This window comes from Sinocyclocheilus anshuiensis, unplaced genomic scaffold, assembly GCF_001515605.1.
Source record: "Sinocyclocheilus anshuiensis isolate Anshui unplaced genomic scaffold, SAMN03320099.WGS_v1.1 scaffold152, whole genome shotgun sequence".
In the NCBI taxonomy this organism is placed as follows: Eukaryota; Metazoa; Chordata; class Actinopteri; order Cypriniformes; family Cyprinidae; genus Sinocyclocheilus; species Sinocyclocheilus anshuiensis.
In genome coordinates, this window is record NW_015555781.1 from 557,515 (window position 1) to 573,882 (window position 16,368).

The window sequence follows — 16,368 nt, forward strand, 5'->3', positions numbered from 1 at the left end:
GCCAAACAAAGTAGTTTCGCTTTCACAACGAAACAGCGTCACACACCGCAGCCTACAGTGAGCAGAGGCCGGGGGCTAGCGGGAGGAACGGCAGGAGGGTTAGCGTGAGCAGAGGCGGGTGGGATTAAGAACGGCGCGGCCGGCGATTTTTCTACGAAGGATAAGGAAAAATTGAAATCGCATCATATGACCCCTTTAAATGAAACTTGCTTTGGCAACATTGCTTTGGCAGCTAACTGAAATAAGTTTAAGTATTAATATTAATAAAACTGAAATGAAAATTAATTAAAGCTATATAGAAATATTAAAATAAAAAGAAAGAAAGAAAGAAAGAAAGAAAGAAAATATATACTAAAACATACATACAGGTTTGGAACAACATGAGAATGAGTAAATATTGACAAAAAATTTAAATAAATAATATTTAGCTATTTAAAAATAAATAAATTCAACATATTAATAAATACTACAATAGTGTATAAATAACAGTGTATAATAGTGTATATAGTGTATAAATAATACTAATGTAAAATAACACTTCTATCAAGCTGAGGCAAACCCAAAATCACTGTAAGATGAACAAAAATGGACATTAAAAATAGTTAATTCATTACAGTGGGCTAAAAGCTTTTGAAAGAAAGGGAAAATGGAAATTGATAAACAAGAAAATAATCAAATTAATCCCAGGCTTTTATGACAGTAATTATAGCCCCTCTAGCTTATTCAGGTGAAAGCCCATCCATGCAAAGCAGTGGGCCCAAATATTCAGTCTACAGCGTGAGTGTCTGCCAACAACAGCAGGCATCATCAGGTTTGATGGCATCATGGTGGCAGAGAGACTCTCTCTAGGGGGCCGAAGGGGCAGCTGCCAGGATTCATTCTGCCCCATTACTCCCACATAATTAGATCCCCCCTAACAATCTCAGCCGCTGACATTGCGCTGGTTTAGCCATCTGTGACAACACCTTACCTGCACTCATTCCTGACTAAATTCCTCTACTTCCTGTAGTTCAGCAGCATCTGGTCACTGATAAAGGACATTTGGAGAGTCGCGGAACTCAGCTTCACCTGAACACAAAGTAGAAAGTCATAATGAAAAAAAAAATAATAAAATGAATGTGACAAAACTGGTCCCTATTCACCTTTACTGTGTGACAAAGAGCAGCTTAGACATTATGCTAAATATCTCCTTTTTTGATCTACAGAAGTCATATGTCGTTTGGAATGACATGAGGGTGAATAAATGATAGATCTGTCATTTTTGGGAATTTTTGGGAAGTTGAGATAAAAAAAATTAAAAAAAATGAATGGGATTCTCTGCTTGATGTCTGGTGTTACCATCAGTTTGATGGCCTTGGCCTTGGTTTCAGAGCCTTTTCTTTTCAGAGAAACACCTCTACAAATGGCACTGCCACAGGGCCGTGGGTAGGGATTTCAGAAAACAGAGGCTACATTTGGATTGCTGCCTATGTCATGAGTCATTTGAACATGTTTGTGAATGCATGTTTTAATCAAATATGAGTGTCGCCAAAATAGCCAAATTTTAATGAAGCCCACTGTAAACACTGGCACTGCAGGAGTATTCATTGTTGGGCTTGCGGTGCGAACAGATGCTAGTAAGGAAAGAGATCAAAGCGAGGATGTTATGTGAGTTCCCACAAGACTTTGTGGCCCATATTGCTGTTTAGCTCCAGGCTTCCACCTGCCTCTCTTCTTCTCTTTAAAATCACCCAGCACACTATACAGGCTCTTCTTTGCCATGGACACAATTTCATTCCCATTATTCCCTTTGTGACCAAAGCGTATAGCTACCAAAGACACATTTAAAAGAGTGTTGCACAGGATGGAAAGAGCTGTACTGACAAATCTGTGGTGCTGGTTATGATGATATTACTGCTTATTGCTAAATATAACTTGACTGGTCTTCAAATTTCATTTTGTTTTGATTTAATGATATTTAAATAGCCTAAGCTTGTCTGATGCTATTTTTAAAGGAATAGCTCTTTTAAAAATGAATATGCTGTCATTATTTTCTTACCACCACTATCCTTACCACCTAACACAAAAGGATAGTTTTTTAAAGAATTTTCATGCAGTTGTTTTCCATAACCCAAGAGAAAAAGAGGGGAGAAAAAATAAAGAAACACTTCATAAAAATGTCATACGATTTCTATGCTACAGTCCAGTACTTTGAAGTACAATTTATCAACCAGTCACACTCCATCCATGAAATACAGATAGGTTAGGATTCATTGTATAGGTATGATTCCAATAGAATGCAAAAAAATGTATGCCTTTAATGCAATGCATTTTGTTTTAAATAAAAGTGACTGCCAAAAGCATAAATGTAAATAAGACGGCAAAATGCATTCATGAATCAGGAGTGAAACTGTGCACACTCTAAAAAAATAGTGTAATTTTAACTGAAAATATTGTAAAAACGCTACAGAAAAAAAACTGTTAATAGGTTAACCGTAAGTTCCCATACAGGGAAAATTGTAAAAGGTCTAATCAGACATTTAATGTAATTTTACAGGAAAATGCTGATAATTGTAAAATTTTTAAAAAGTAAAAAAAGAACAAATCAACATGTAATTTACAGTAAAAACATGTAAACTGATATTTCCAGAATTCCCTGCGTGACACTCCACATTTGAAAGTATTTTGTTTAAATTATCATGTTTCTTAATAGTTTTGTCATGTTTGTTATCAGTTATGTACATGTGGGTTTATGTTACATCTTCTGTTGTTTAATGAATGTTTATTGGATTATTTAAGTGTCATGTGTGTTACTGTCACACCCTTGGCCTGCCCTGTGTTCTGTGTCTTGTGCTTTGCTCCCCATGTGCTCCCCATGACCCAGTTTCTCCCGTGTTTTGATTGTTCATTGTTTCCAGGTGTTCACCATTTAGTTCCTGAATTTAAGCCCTGTGTGTTCCTGAGTACTGCGTCCAGTCTTAATCGTCGATTCCATGTGCTACGTGTGTGTTTCCCTGGTATTATTGATGCCATTAAAGTCTATGATTGTTCTGGATTCTCCCATGTCTCCTCGCTCCGACACAGTAGGCACACTGTGACAGTTACCCTGATGGTGTTTAGTGTTTGTGTGAATGACTCTGTGCACCTTCTATATATTAGTATATACTTCAGCTTGTGGAAAAGCTACTTGTGCTGAACTGATTCTTCATATTGCTGTCTCTTTTACCACCTGTATTATTATGGTGGTTGTCAGTTTATGTTAAAGATACAAAACAGATTTTAGTAGAAGTGTGCATTGTTGAATTTACTAGTTTACACTCAAATTTTCTTGTTTGTAAATTACAGTTTTATACTGTCAAATTTACAGTTTGTTCTGTAAATGTTTTTACAGTTTTTCTGTTTTTCTGTACAGTTCTGTACAGTTTTTCAACCACAGCTGCCAAAATTATTTTGTAAAAACTACAGATTTTTTTTACAGTGCAGTTACAAATATTAATATTTCTGATTTACATGATAAATTAACCTTTAACACATTTGTCAAAGCAAAGTACAAAGAATTTTTCAAGACATTAAACTCTATAAACATCCACTAATCTAGGTAATGATTGTGTAGTAGTAGTAAAACTGGAATTGCTAAATCGACTCAAATAGAATATGCTAACATGGTAATGCAGTGTTGAACTCAATTATATCATCATCAATACTCCAAAACATGTCTGTATGCAAGTTTTACATAAAAGAACAAGAACTTACAGACAATACAGGTAAGATCAAACCAGCAGCAGATCGGAATGAGCCCATAAAAATTAACATTGATCTCACTTCCTTTTTTACTTGGGTCTGAATTAAATTACTTCCTCACAGAGCAATTTGCAACTAGGGGGAGCTAAATCACACATGCAACAACTATACCAACCCTGCGTCCCAATATTCATACTATCCATTCTAAATAGTATGTGAGATTAGAATAAGTGTGTCCCAAAGTATGTTGAAAAGAGTATGCCAAAAGTCCCCAGATGGTCTACTATGTCAGGTAGATTTTTGAAGTGTGGATCCACATACACGCCAATTGCTAATATTGCCCACAATCCATTGTGCTTTGGCAAAGGATTAAGTGTTAAAAAAACTACAAACATGGCGGATGTGCGCTACGACGATTAAGCATGGTGCATTCAAGTCCTCCTGGGAAGTTCGTATTTATGAGTTGACAAGTCGTCATTACGATGTCAGGGGTGTTCAAGTCACTTTGGTCAGAACAAGATGGTAATTTAACTTTTCTACATAACATTTTTTTACACTTTACATCTACAAAATGATCAATAAAGAATGTGCATAATTGTGTTTTTGCTTTTTCTGATTTTATTCAATTTATGAAGGTGATGTAAACTGAATCATTATATATTCTATGGTAGTTGTACAATAATATAATATTTTGTATATGTAACTTATATAGTTTTATTGTACAAAAAAATCTGATAAAGACACTTCAAACTGTTCCAAATTTTCAGTGACCAATGACTTTCAGGATTGAGTATTTACTATATGTGTGTGTGTGTGTGTGTGTGTGTGTGTGTGTGTGTGTCATTTTTTACATATTTGACATATGAACTGTCAGTGTATGGAAAGCAGCAGTGTGAAGATTATTGTATTTCATGGGGGGGGGCGGGACATATTGGTCATTTGTTTTTAACATGAGGTGAATAAATAATGCCAGAAAATTATATTTGAGTAAACTATTCACCCTAGCTAATCTAAAGAACAACATAACTATTTTTTTGTAGAATCAAACACCCCTTTCAAAAGCAACATCAGGGGCTTGTTTCCTTCTTTGACAACTGTGATCTCAAATTTGTTATTGCAAAGTATTTTGACCTTTTTACCTTTAAGAAACAACTGACAAACAGTCTTATTTACAAGACAACAGCTTGCACTCAAGTTAAAGAGTCAGCACTTTTCTTCAGTGAGCAAAACACATTCAAAAATAAATTCACATCAAATATGGAGCGCGGATAAAAGTCAACTCCTATAATTGGAAACATGAGGGCAAGTACAAGGCGATAATAGTGATAATGAACAACTCTAAACTTTCCTCATTTGTGAGCAATATAACTTGAAGCAGTTTTCCTTTGGAATAAGTGTTATTTTAGCACTGTTTCTATTTTCATCTAAATGAAAGCTCCTTAAAAAGTTAGTGGATCTCTATAGACAGCACCTTCCGAAACTATCTGAACAGAATCATCTGAGAAGTATCCAGAGGGAAGAAGATGATGGGGTGTATTAATAGGACTTGGGCTGTGCTACAGGACTGTCAGGACTGAGCTGATCATCAACATATCATCTTTCTAAACCTCCCTAGGGAATGGAGCAGGCAGCTACATAACTCCCCAAGTAAAGTTTTACTGCTGGAAATGGACAATATTGGCAATATTTTCCACAGAATTGTGTTTCTCTTTCCATTTGTAGAAAGAATTACCTTGAGAACTGAGCATTAAAATGAGACTTGGGCCTTTTTTTCCTTTCTTTTTTTTTACAAACAAAGCTCTTTTCTGATGCGCGTAAACTTCTGAAAATGTAAGAATCGTCTAAAGATGAAATGCAAAATGTGGAAACCAGAAGGGACCACAGCTGCTGCTACTCCATAAACATCGGAATTGAAAGGACCCCAGGACAACCCCCAAGTCTCAGAGTTTATCAAAAAGTTTAACTGAGAGGATTGCTTTCCCAGATCTGCCATAGCTGGTTTAACTTCTGCATCTATTTAAATTAATTTTGGTTGTGCAACCGATTGCCAGTGGCTGAATAGTCCATGCTATTCAATTATTTTGTTCAGTGAAACCTGTCTAGCTGTGTTTCTTCAACTCCAACTGTACTGTTTTTCTTTGCATGTAAAACAGGCTATAAAACAGACTTGCTAATAAGATATCGTCTTACATTAGGGAATATAGCCTTATTATCAGTCAAGAGAAACGGTGCATGTCATTACTGACACCATGATTGAGCTCAACAACAGACACTGTCTGGACACATGGAATATCATTGAGTTTTTATTCAAAGCAGTTTACGGCAGAGGAAGTCGCCCTGCAGCATACTGACATGTCATGGCTTGCTTAAGGGCGCCATGGAGACTGGGCATCTCACACATTGTCCTATTTGTGGAGAACACCATCAAGTCCAACTGATTTCAGACAGGCTTCTGAGGCAGCATAATGGCCTAATGATCTACAACAAAATAGACAGAGCTTTGGTCAAATAAAACCAAGCAAATATCTAAACACGAAAATACTAATGTGGGTTATGCGCAGCAAACTTCCACAAACCTCAGGTTGCATCACTTGCGGTTCTTGTGTTTTGATATCTACATTTTTCTTCTGACTAACATTCGAATATTAGAATTGAACGGCAACAATAAAAAGAACTAGATAGGTTAGCTAATTACCTTAAAAGCCCATAGATATCGCCGTCAGTTCTACTGCTGTTAACACTTTCTCTGGCATTATGTTCATGCAATGTTCAGCGTAAAGCTTATTTTAGGTGCAACTTTCAGATGCCATTTTTTTTTCTTTCAGCTCAAATGTCACGCAAACGCACACACAGGATAGTGAGATATCATTGGCAGTGAAGGATACATCTATGCTGCCTTCAAAAACTGATCAAATAAAGGTATCTCAGCAGACAGGATGTGACATAATCATCTGATTCGGACATGCCTTGTTTTCCTTCTTCCTCCATATGCTGCCTGCAGAATTAAAAATAGTAGGATTAAAATGAACTAAAATTCAAATAAATTTATATAACTAATAAAAAAAAAAAGACAAAGCCTTGTTTGAACGTTCTGAAGCTTTTTAAAGGTTTATAAACCATATGCATAGACTTAATTTCAAAATACATTATTATTTCACAGTGTTTAGGTATTCAGCACATATTCCTGGATTCTAGAATGTAAAGCTTGAGGCCAGTATGCAGTGGTTTGACTTACTCCAAGAACAACAGTCCTTGCCTGCTTAATTAAAATTGATCACAGCTACTATTAGTGTGCAAAAGATGGACAATGCAGGGCAATTTTGCCTCCTGACTTGGAAGCCTAGAAAGCCATGCCATGAGACTTACAGATCCGATCTGCTTCACTCCCTGCACACTAATGAACATTTTAATCGGTGCATGCTTATTAAAACGTATTTCACCTCCAATCCCTCGTGTTTCACATGGACATCTACTAACAGCAAGTAGGTAAACAAGGACATTTTTCCCCCCAAGGTGTACAGACAGACTAGTCAATCAGAGCCTCTGAACCCTCACACACAGACATGTTTTGCAACATAAAACAGACATTAACCACCAGTGTTGGATGGAAAAAGATTAAACCATGACAACTGAGATCCAAAGAAAGGCCAGCTAATTTTCTGATGACGCTTCCCAATGCCTAAAAATAAGATGTGATGTTACAAATCATCACCCGTGCATTGTTCAGTGTAAACCTCTAAAGTCTTAGGCCTGTGTGTGCTGTGGTGTGAGGGCAAAATTGTTCTCTATTAGCACTGCAGAATAAATCACACTGCTTTTATTAGCAGCTCCGCCACACTGGTTTCAAATAGGCACAGTTTTATGAACATTATTACTGGGAGATCATGTGAGGCTTCACAGCATAAAGAAAGACCTGCCTGAAATTCAACACATTTAAACCAGAAAACAGGTCTGTCGGTTAACTGGCCATGTAATTTATCCAAAGTGAAAACAATCAAAAGAGAAGTTCTTATAAGGGTGACTATAAAGTAAAATGACCACCATTTTGTTGGATATGCAGAGATGTAAAGTTTAAAGGCATCAAGAAAGCAGAAATTTTCAGGGGGGTGTGATAATTGCAGCTGAGGTCATTTGTTCAGTAGTTAGTAGAGCCGTATAATGGGTTTTCTCATCCCATTATTAAGGTTTGTCTGGCTCACGAGGCTGTTAACGATCTGAAAATAATGTTGAAATCATGTGGCAACAGCTTACCATCGTCACCCGTCACCGGCAGACTTTGTTACACTCCCAAAGGGACACTAGTGTAAGGGAAACAGGTCAATTTAGCTCAAAGGGAATCATTTAAGATTTTAAAGGGAATTTGGACAGAATCACTGTTTTACGGCTGATCACTGAGACGGCCAGCGATTCATTGAACGAGCCGTATAACATCAACTCTGCAATGGATATTAATATCCAAAATATGGTGAAAACACTATTAATTAGCACAGTAACAAGATCGGCAGTTTAAGCACTTTGTCCCTTTGTCAAGGTGGTAACAGGTCAGAACAGATACAAATGGTCATTTCTAAACACTATTCATAGAGATAATGAAGGAAACAATTTGAATGCTTCTGCTGTTGTGTGCTGAGAAACAAACTGCTCTTCCAATTTGTTCCTCAGCATGAAATGGTTAAGCATACAATGAAATCTCAGGCAGGTAATAAAAACATTTATTTAGCATATGTACATCTGTTAATATATTCTATTTTAAAATGAAATTAATTCCTGTGATGGCAAAGCTGAATTTTCAGCATCATTACTCCACTCTTCAGTGTCATACACTCTTAAAAATAAAGGTTCTTTCTTAAAGCTCGTCAACAAACATTTTTTGTCATACTTTTTGTTAACAAAAGTAACACTACCGTGCAGCAGAATTGGAGAGGACCTCCTGTCAGACAACATCTCTAAGGTGCTATGAATGAACCATATGACTAGTATGTAAAACTTCACACATACACTACTGTTCAAAAGTTTGAGGTTGGTAAAAAATTTTCCTTCAGAAATCATTCTAAGGCTGATGATACACGGGGCAACTTTTTGAGAAATGTTTCCGGCCGGGCAACTTTGGCTAATGTTGCCGTCAACAGGCAACCAGGTGAGACACAGAGCCCACGACCGATCTAAAGTATCCATATAGAAATTTGTTACCCATTCTCAATGGGAAAGTGCACAAGCAACATTGCTCAAAAAAAGTTGCCCGGCAAATTGCTCAAAAAGTTGCTCAAATCAGCCTAATATGATGATACACTTTCTGATATGATGATACACTTTCTGATACTAATGAAAGTGAATGGCAGACAAACATCAACAACCCGATCTTCCTTCCTGGTATTGTAGTACTTTTAAAGTTTTCTCACCGGTGAATGACACATGATGTAGCCAGCCCAGCGGTTCCCAATTCCAGTCCTCTCGCATGTATTTTGCATGTCTCGCTTAGTTAAAGCAGCACTATGTAACGTTTTCTGTGTTCAAAATTTGCAAAATGTATATAATGAGCGAGTACATCATGAATTCATCTTCCAAACCGTGTTTTTGTCGTATTCCGAATCACTACGGTACACTTATAATAAGTATTATATTTGGACTATTGTAGCCTGGTCGGGACGTCACCGCTGCGGAGTAACACATACCTGCATAAGACATAAACTTAAAGAAGTAGCTCCGGTTGGAATGTTCTTCCGCGGGATGTGTGCAGTTCTGTTTATTAACCGCTAGAACGCCAAAAGTTACATAGTGCTGCTTTAACACACCCGATTCAGATAACCAGCTCGTTAGAAGAGAGCTATGTGCATGAACTGTGTTCCGATCGATATGATCCCTACACACTGTTCATTGCTCCCTCCTCCCTGAGCAGGGGAAATACGTTGAAGTTTACTTAACTTCGGAACATGGGCTGGAATTAAAGTTAGCATTTTCCAAAATCTCCTACTGTACCTTTAAATGTATCTATTGTAACAGTGAAGACATTTATAATGTTGGAAAATATTTCTATTTACTACATTATTTAATAAATGTATTAAATGCTGTTCAATAAATGCTGAACTTTTTATTCATCCTGAAAGAATCCTGAAAATGTTTTCAGCTGTTTTAACAATAAGAAATGTTTCTTAAGCGGCAAATCAGCATATCAGAACAATTTCTGAAAGATCATGTCACACTGAAGACTGGAGTAACGATGCTGAAAATTCAGCTTTACATCACAGGAATTAATATTTGCATAATGTGCCCAAATCTTTATTGCTATTGCTATCAATTTAATGGGTCCTATATTATATATATATAATTAATTGAAAGCTGAAATTTACATTTGGTCTGAGTACATGATGCTTAGTTGGTGTCCTCTAAAAGTTAAGGACTCTTTACCTCCTGTCTGTTGCCTCACAAATCATCTATAACAAGCTTGACCAAGAGGACTGTCATGTCTTTTAAACTGTCTTCCATTTTGCTCTGCATTTTTCTCATCAAGTGATTAGAAAATTCTTAAACATTGTGCAATCCCATTAAAGCCTTGTACATTTTCTAAAGTATAATTTCAATGTCTGTGAAGACGATTTTGCTCTTGCTCAAAACTGGAGTCCTTGTATTTCAATATTTATGCAACACTTCTTTTCTCAATTTCAAAAGGAAATGAAAAGAAGCTTTCAGCGGGGAGCGTCTCGGCAGATACGTGGATTTACTGGCAGATGGAGGGAAGACCAAAGAGAGACCTCGTGAACGTCAGCATCACACACATTTGCCCTCTAACTTAATTTGACATCATGCCCTTTAGGCCTGTTCACCTCCTCACATCCGCAGCGCTGAAGAAGCTCTACAACGTCCAGCACTAGTTAGAGGCCGTTTGTGAAGCGTGCCGGCAGCACTGAGAGGCATCAGGCAGAGAGTGTGTTTGAGCAGCTGGCACTGTCATTCATCCGGACACCTTTTGTGCTCATGGTGAGCCACAGCCAAATGACAAAGCTCCAAACCTTGTATATCATTGACTGAAGGAGACTGAGCCAATTAGAGCTGTTTGTCAGGGGAGAAGCAATCATTAAAAGCCACAGTGTGGCAGATTATTCTCTAGTACTGACTTCTTTCCATACCTGAGCTGTTCCTTTGCATATTCTTCATGAATATGTAAGCACGTTCTGTTTTTGAGAAGGAAGAAACTTTTTCTGGCTGTCGGGTACCTTACTTTGTCCTCAGCAGATGCACATTTATATAGAAAAAACATTACAACAGCCGGAGGAAAGTGATGGAAAACAGACCTGAGGCAAGGTGAACTTCATCAATCATCAGTTGCCCTGCTTTCAACATGGAAGTTAATAGTCATTGAAAATTTTGCTTAAAAAATGAAAGGTGCTGTTTTAAAATGTCCATGGCTTTTTCAGTGGCCTTCAATATTGACACATTGTATGATAAAATATAATACAGCAGAAAATATGTGGACTTCTTGGCTTGATGAAATCATGTGAGCAAAAGACTGTACTTCCCTCTACTGGTGATTTAATGGTAATGGGTCTTAAAATACAAAGCTTTGTTTCCTCCTTGTCTATCAGCTACTCAGAAAAAAAAGTCATCTGCTGTAGGCTAAAGGTTCTTTTTCCTCACCACCCATTGAGCCTAAACAATAACATATATGTGGTCACACGTGTTGCTCATGTCGTGTGACTTTTTCTCAGGGTGAGTTTATTTTTGAAAGTCAATTTCTGACACATATCCAAAATCTTGACTGCAGAAAATCTGTTGAACATTTCCACCGCTATTGCCCTGGAAAAACAAGACAGTTCATTGAACAATCATTCATCTTTTGTGAGCCCTTGTGACAAATAGTCCTGGCCTCCGCTCTAGTCCTAGTTGAGCATATCTGGGTCAACAAGTTCTAGTGGTCATTAATCCTGTGACAGAAAAGAACCTCTGCGTTTAAAAATTACTGTATGTGAATGAGATGTCTGTATTGATTTCTGTATGAGAGTAGAGGACTGCAGTGTTTGCCAGAGGAGGGTCCTATCTCTGTTTGCCTTTACAGTAGTTGCCACTTCCTAACATTCTTTGAATGCCACTGAAGAATTATTGACACACATGTTCTTCAAATAAATACATTTTAATCTGTGTTATTAATATCCTTCTCTTTGTAACTTATGTTTCAGTCTAAAAGCAGGCCTTGTCCTCAAGCTTGTTTAACTCTCAATAACTTTTTGGAGTTGGATGTCTTCCAACAGATAACCACAACCGGAGTAAGTGCCATCTGTTAAATGTCACTGATGGCTCGGCAGATTTACATGAACTTTGGAACACTATTCAGAGAAAGTAAAAGGATTTTCGTCTAAAATGTGTGGGAGTATTAGATAGAAAATTCCGTAAAAATGCATTGACAATCAGCAACACAACTTAGAGTACTAATTTCAAACAAAATATGCCAAATAGAGTTAAATTAGTACAATCAAAATGTTTAACATCTCCAATAAGACACTTTTTCTACAAATACATTTTCATACATATTCATATCACGCCTCTCAGTAAACATTGATCAAAGGTTAAAAAAAAAAAAAAAAAAAGAAATTATACCAATTTTGCTAGACTTAATTTGATGTTCAAATGCTAAAACTGCAAACAGTAGCAACAGCAGCAAATTGAAAATGAAAACAGCAGAAATGAAGAGGTTAATTCTGTGCAGAATAGTGTGTGTCTTTTCCTAGGTGATATATAGGGGCACTTGCTAGACTTAATTTGATGTTCAAATGCTAAAACTGCAAACAGTAGCAACAGCAGCAAATTGAAAATGAAAACAGCAGAAATGAAGAGGTTAATTCTGTGCAGAATAGTGTGTGTCTTTTCCTAGGTGATATATAGGGGCACAGTTGGTTCAGATCTGTCACACACATGCCACTCTTCTAGTGAATGCCTGCTGGACTGCTGCCACAATAAAACGGTAGAGCCAAATCCAAAATTTCTCATTTGAAAACAGTCAAATCTATCGTTCTTAAAATCTTTATCTACTTATGGGATTTTGGGGGTTTATGGGATTCCGAATAAGAAGCATTGAGAAAAGTAATATAATAGTGTGATAATCTGAATGTCACAAATTTCACAGATGTTAAGAAAGGTATATAAACAGGTAGGTGCTTTTTATTTTACCATACTAGTGTTTAATGTTGACATTTTGATAATTGTCTCTTAGTTGGAATGAACCACTTTGTACTGCTATTGTTGTACACACTGGGGACATCAGTGGTGCTGGCAGACCCCAACAAAGAGGAATCCAGACCCTCACAGGAGCCAAGGCTCTCAGTAGATCCAAAGCCCTCAGAGGAACCCAACGGCCAAAAAAGTGAGCCTTGCTCAAAGGGATGCACCTGTATTCAAGATGACTACAGCTTAGAGCTCAATGTCTACTGCAGCACACGTAATTTCACCCAGGTTCCCTCCGACATCCCTCTATCTACACACTCCTTATGGCTGGATGGAAACCTGTTTACTAACTTACCAGCGGCTGCTTTCGAAAAGCTGTCCAATCTGGAGTTCCTGAACCTACAGAGCAGCTTGCTGGTATCCCTTGATGGCCATGTCTTTAGAGGTTTGAATTTCCTTGCTCACCTGCAACTTGAGAGAAACAATATTCGTTCATTACCTGGCATAGTCTTTCAGGGCACACCCAACCTTGCGTCCCTCAGTCTCAACAATAACCAGCTGTCTCGAATAGATGACAAGTTGTTCGCTGGACTCAGCCACATGTGGTTATTGAACCTAGGATGGAATTCATTGTCTGTCCTGCCTGAGACAGGGTTCCAGGACCTACACGGATTACGAGAGTTGGTTCTTGCTGGGAATCGCCTGGCTTATCTCCAACCACAGCTATTTCAGGGACTCACTGAGCTCAAAGAATTGGACCTAACTGGAAACTATCTGAAAGTTATTAAGGCAAATGTGTTTCTGAAACTACCAAAGCTGCAGAAGCTTTATCTGACCCAAAACCAGATAGTGACTGTGGCACCTAGGGCATTTGTAGGCATGAAATCTTTGAGATGGTTGGACCTCAGCAGGAATCGTCTATCTGTACTTCATGATGAAACTTTCCTCGGTCTGCACAGCCTACACGTGCTTCGCCTGTCAAATAACTCAATTGGTAGCCTAAGACCCGGGACTTTCCGTGACCTGCAGTATCTTGAGGAACTCTGCCTTTGCCACAACCAGATTCGAGCCTTGGGAGTGAGAGTTTTTGAAGGGCTGGGTCATCTAGAGGTGTTGAACTTGGAGAACAACCGGCTACAAGAGGCACGCATGGGCACATTTATAGGCCTGAATCACCTTGCTGTGATAAAACTTACTGGCAGCTGTTTCCACAACCTACCGGATCAAATTTTCAAGGGTCTGTCAAAGCTCCACAGTATTCATCTTGATAGAAGCTGTCTGACAAAAGTCTCAGCCCAAAATTTCATTGGTCTAACAGGTCTTTGTCGCCTCTTCCTACAACACAACAACATTTCTATGGTTGAGCGTCAGAGTTTTGTGGAACTACAAGGGCTGCAACAGCTTGATCTAAGGTTCAACCAGTTAACATCTATCAACTCCCACACATTTTATGGCCTGAAGAACCTTGATTACCTGCTGCTGTCAGGCAACTTAATTCACAATCTTCCTGCTGAGGCCTTACTGCCTCTGCAACACCTGTCTTGGCTGGATCTCTCTGGAAATAGGCTGGAGTTCATATTTAATGCGACCATATACATGCTGCCACGTTTGCGTTACTTGAATCTGAAAGACAATGTACTGGTCAACCTCCCAGCTTCTATACCCAATAGCTTGGATCAGCTCTGGCTCTCAGGTAACAACTGGAAATGTGACTGTAGTGCAAAAGCCTTTCGAGATTTCTTTCTACAGAAGCCACAGGTGGTTCCGCTGCAGGTTGAAATGCTTGGGGAAGGTGAGGAGCCCCATACACTTGTCACAATATACAATAACATCACATGTGCCAGCCCACCCAGTGTTTCTGGACTTGACCTGCGGAACATCGGCAGTGAACATTTTCGGGACTGTTAAATCTAAAAATATTAATTCTGCTACACCACATTTTACTTTTTCTATTCAGTCATTATAGTTCAAATCCACATGTCAGAGCTTCAATTCATGACTTTTATTTATCTCAAGAAACATCTTTTGTGAAAATATCTTAAAGATGCCTGATAGGCTCTCATTCTTAATCCAAGTCATGTAAAAATAACAGTGTTATTTGATGATCAATTATGTTGATATATTCAGGTAAATATATATATTTTTGGAAATAAATTCAAATAAAGGCTACTGGAAATAAAATTATTAGGTGGTAAAATATTTAAAATATACACACATTTATGAAGAGTTCAGATGCAAAAGCCTCTAAGTGCCGTTTGAAATATTCTTCTAAAATGAGCATTTTCATCAGGCTCCTGTGTGTAGGTTCAGTAATGTCACTTTATACACACATTTATGAAGAGTTCAGATGCAAAAGCCTCTAAGTGCCGTTTGAAATATTCTTCTAAAATTAGCATTTTCATCAGGCTCCTGTGTGTAGGTTCAGTAATGTCACTTTAATGGCAGTGAATAGGTTGTTTTCATTGCTATTAAAGTAAAATAACTGAACATAAACATAGGAGCTTGAGAAAAATGCTAATTTTAGATGAACATTTCAGACGGCACTTAGAGGCTTTTGCATCTGAATTCTTAATATATATATATATATATATATTACTTTATGTCTATTGTCTAATTGTACTCTACATATAACATTTCAAGTATTATGCTGCCCTGCAGGTTTTTTTTTTATGTCTAGCTCTTCCTTCTAAATCAAACAAAATTTGTTTGTTTATGGTCACTATGTAAACATGTAAAAGGACATTGTGCAAATGCTCAGTCTGATCAATCAAACCCAAATATGGATATATGTACATCATATTGATCCATGCTCTAAGTCCAAAGACCTGCTGAGCAACATCTTCAGGTTTGAGTATACAATCAGTGGTCAATTCCCTGTTTACTTCTTCAGAACAGCAATGCTCTAAAATTATCAATGACAATGATTTAAATAACAATTACAATCATTTTAAATTGCAATGTAACTTTACTTAAGTCCCCCAAATTACCCCTAAACAACTCAAATAAACTACAAGGTTTCCAGCTGAATTATTGAAATATTATTATTGCAGTTCTGGAGAATTCAGTTTTTGTCTTCTAAAGGGTCATGAACAAACACCATTCCACTCCAGTGTCTTTCCACCTCATTTCTATTTTATTTTGCTTTGTCATAGCATGTTATGTATCCTAAAAGCCTTAAATAGGCCTAGGCCTAATATTTTCACACTTTTTTCATAGTCTGACAAAATTACAGCTTGACTATCACAAGTGATATTTATGTATTTTTGTCACACATCACGTCTCATATTTTATCTTACGCTCTTCGCACAGTGTTGTTTCCGTCATATTCTTAAACTTTATCAAAAGGGGCAGTAGAGATCAGTCACAACATTCATGTAATTTTCGCACAAACATTGATGTTTATTTCACTTTAAGTTTTATATAGCTTTAAACGTAATAAATCATTCACAAATCCTGTTTTTTTCATAAAAAAAACAATATTTGTTCGTTTTAAAT

The 16,368-nt window shown here is 37.4% G+C and overlaps 1 protein-coding gene across 1 annotated transcript; it reads left to right on the plus strand.

The window, feature by feature from the left end:
- Positions 1-12,611: 12,611 nt before the first annotated feature.
- LOC107674637 (insulin-like growth factor-binding protein complex acid labile subunit) lies at positions 12,612-15,010 on the plus strand. Its single transcript, XM_016468664.1, has 2 exons — positions 12,612-12,673; positions 12,923-15,010. Exon 2 carries the CDS (start codon positions 12,928-12,930, stop codon positions 14,779-14,781), a length of 1,854 nt encoding a protein of 617 aa, XP_016324150.1. The 5' UTR covers positions 12,612-12,673; positions 12,923-12,927; the 3' UTR covers positions 14,782-15,010.
- Positions 15,011-16,368: the final 1,358 nt, after the last annotated feature.

Excerpts from the sequence above, each read along its gene's own strand:
- LOC107674637 (XM_016468664.1), top strand. The coding sequence starts at position 12,928 with ATGAACCACTTTGTACTGCTATTGTTGTACACACTGGGGACATCAGTG.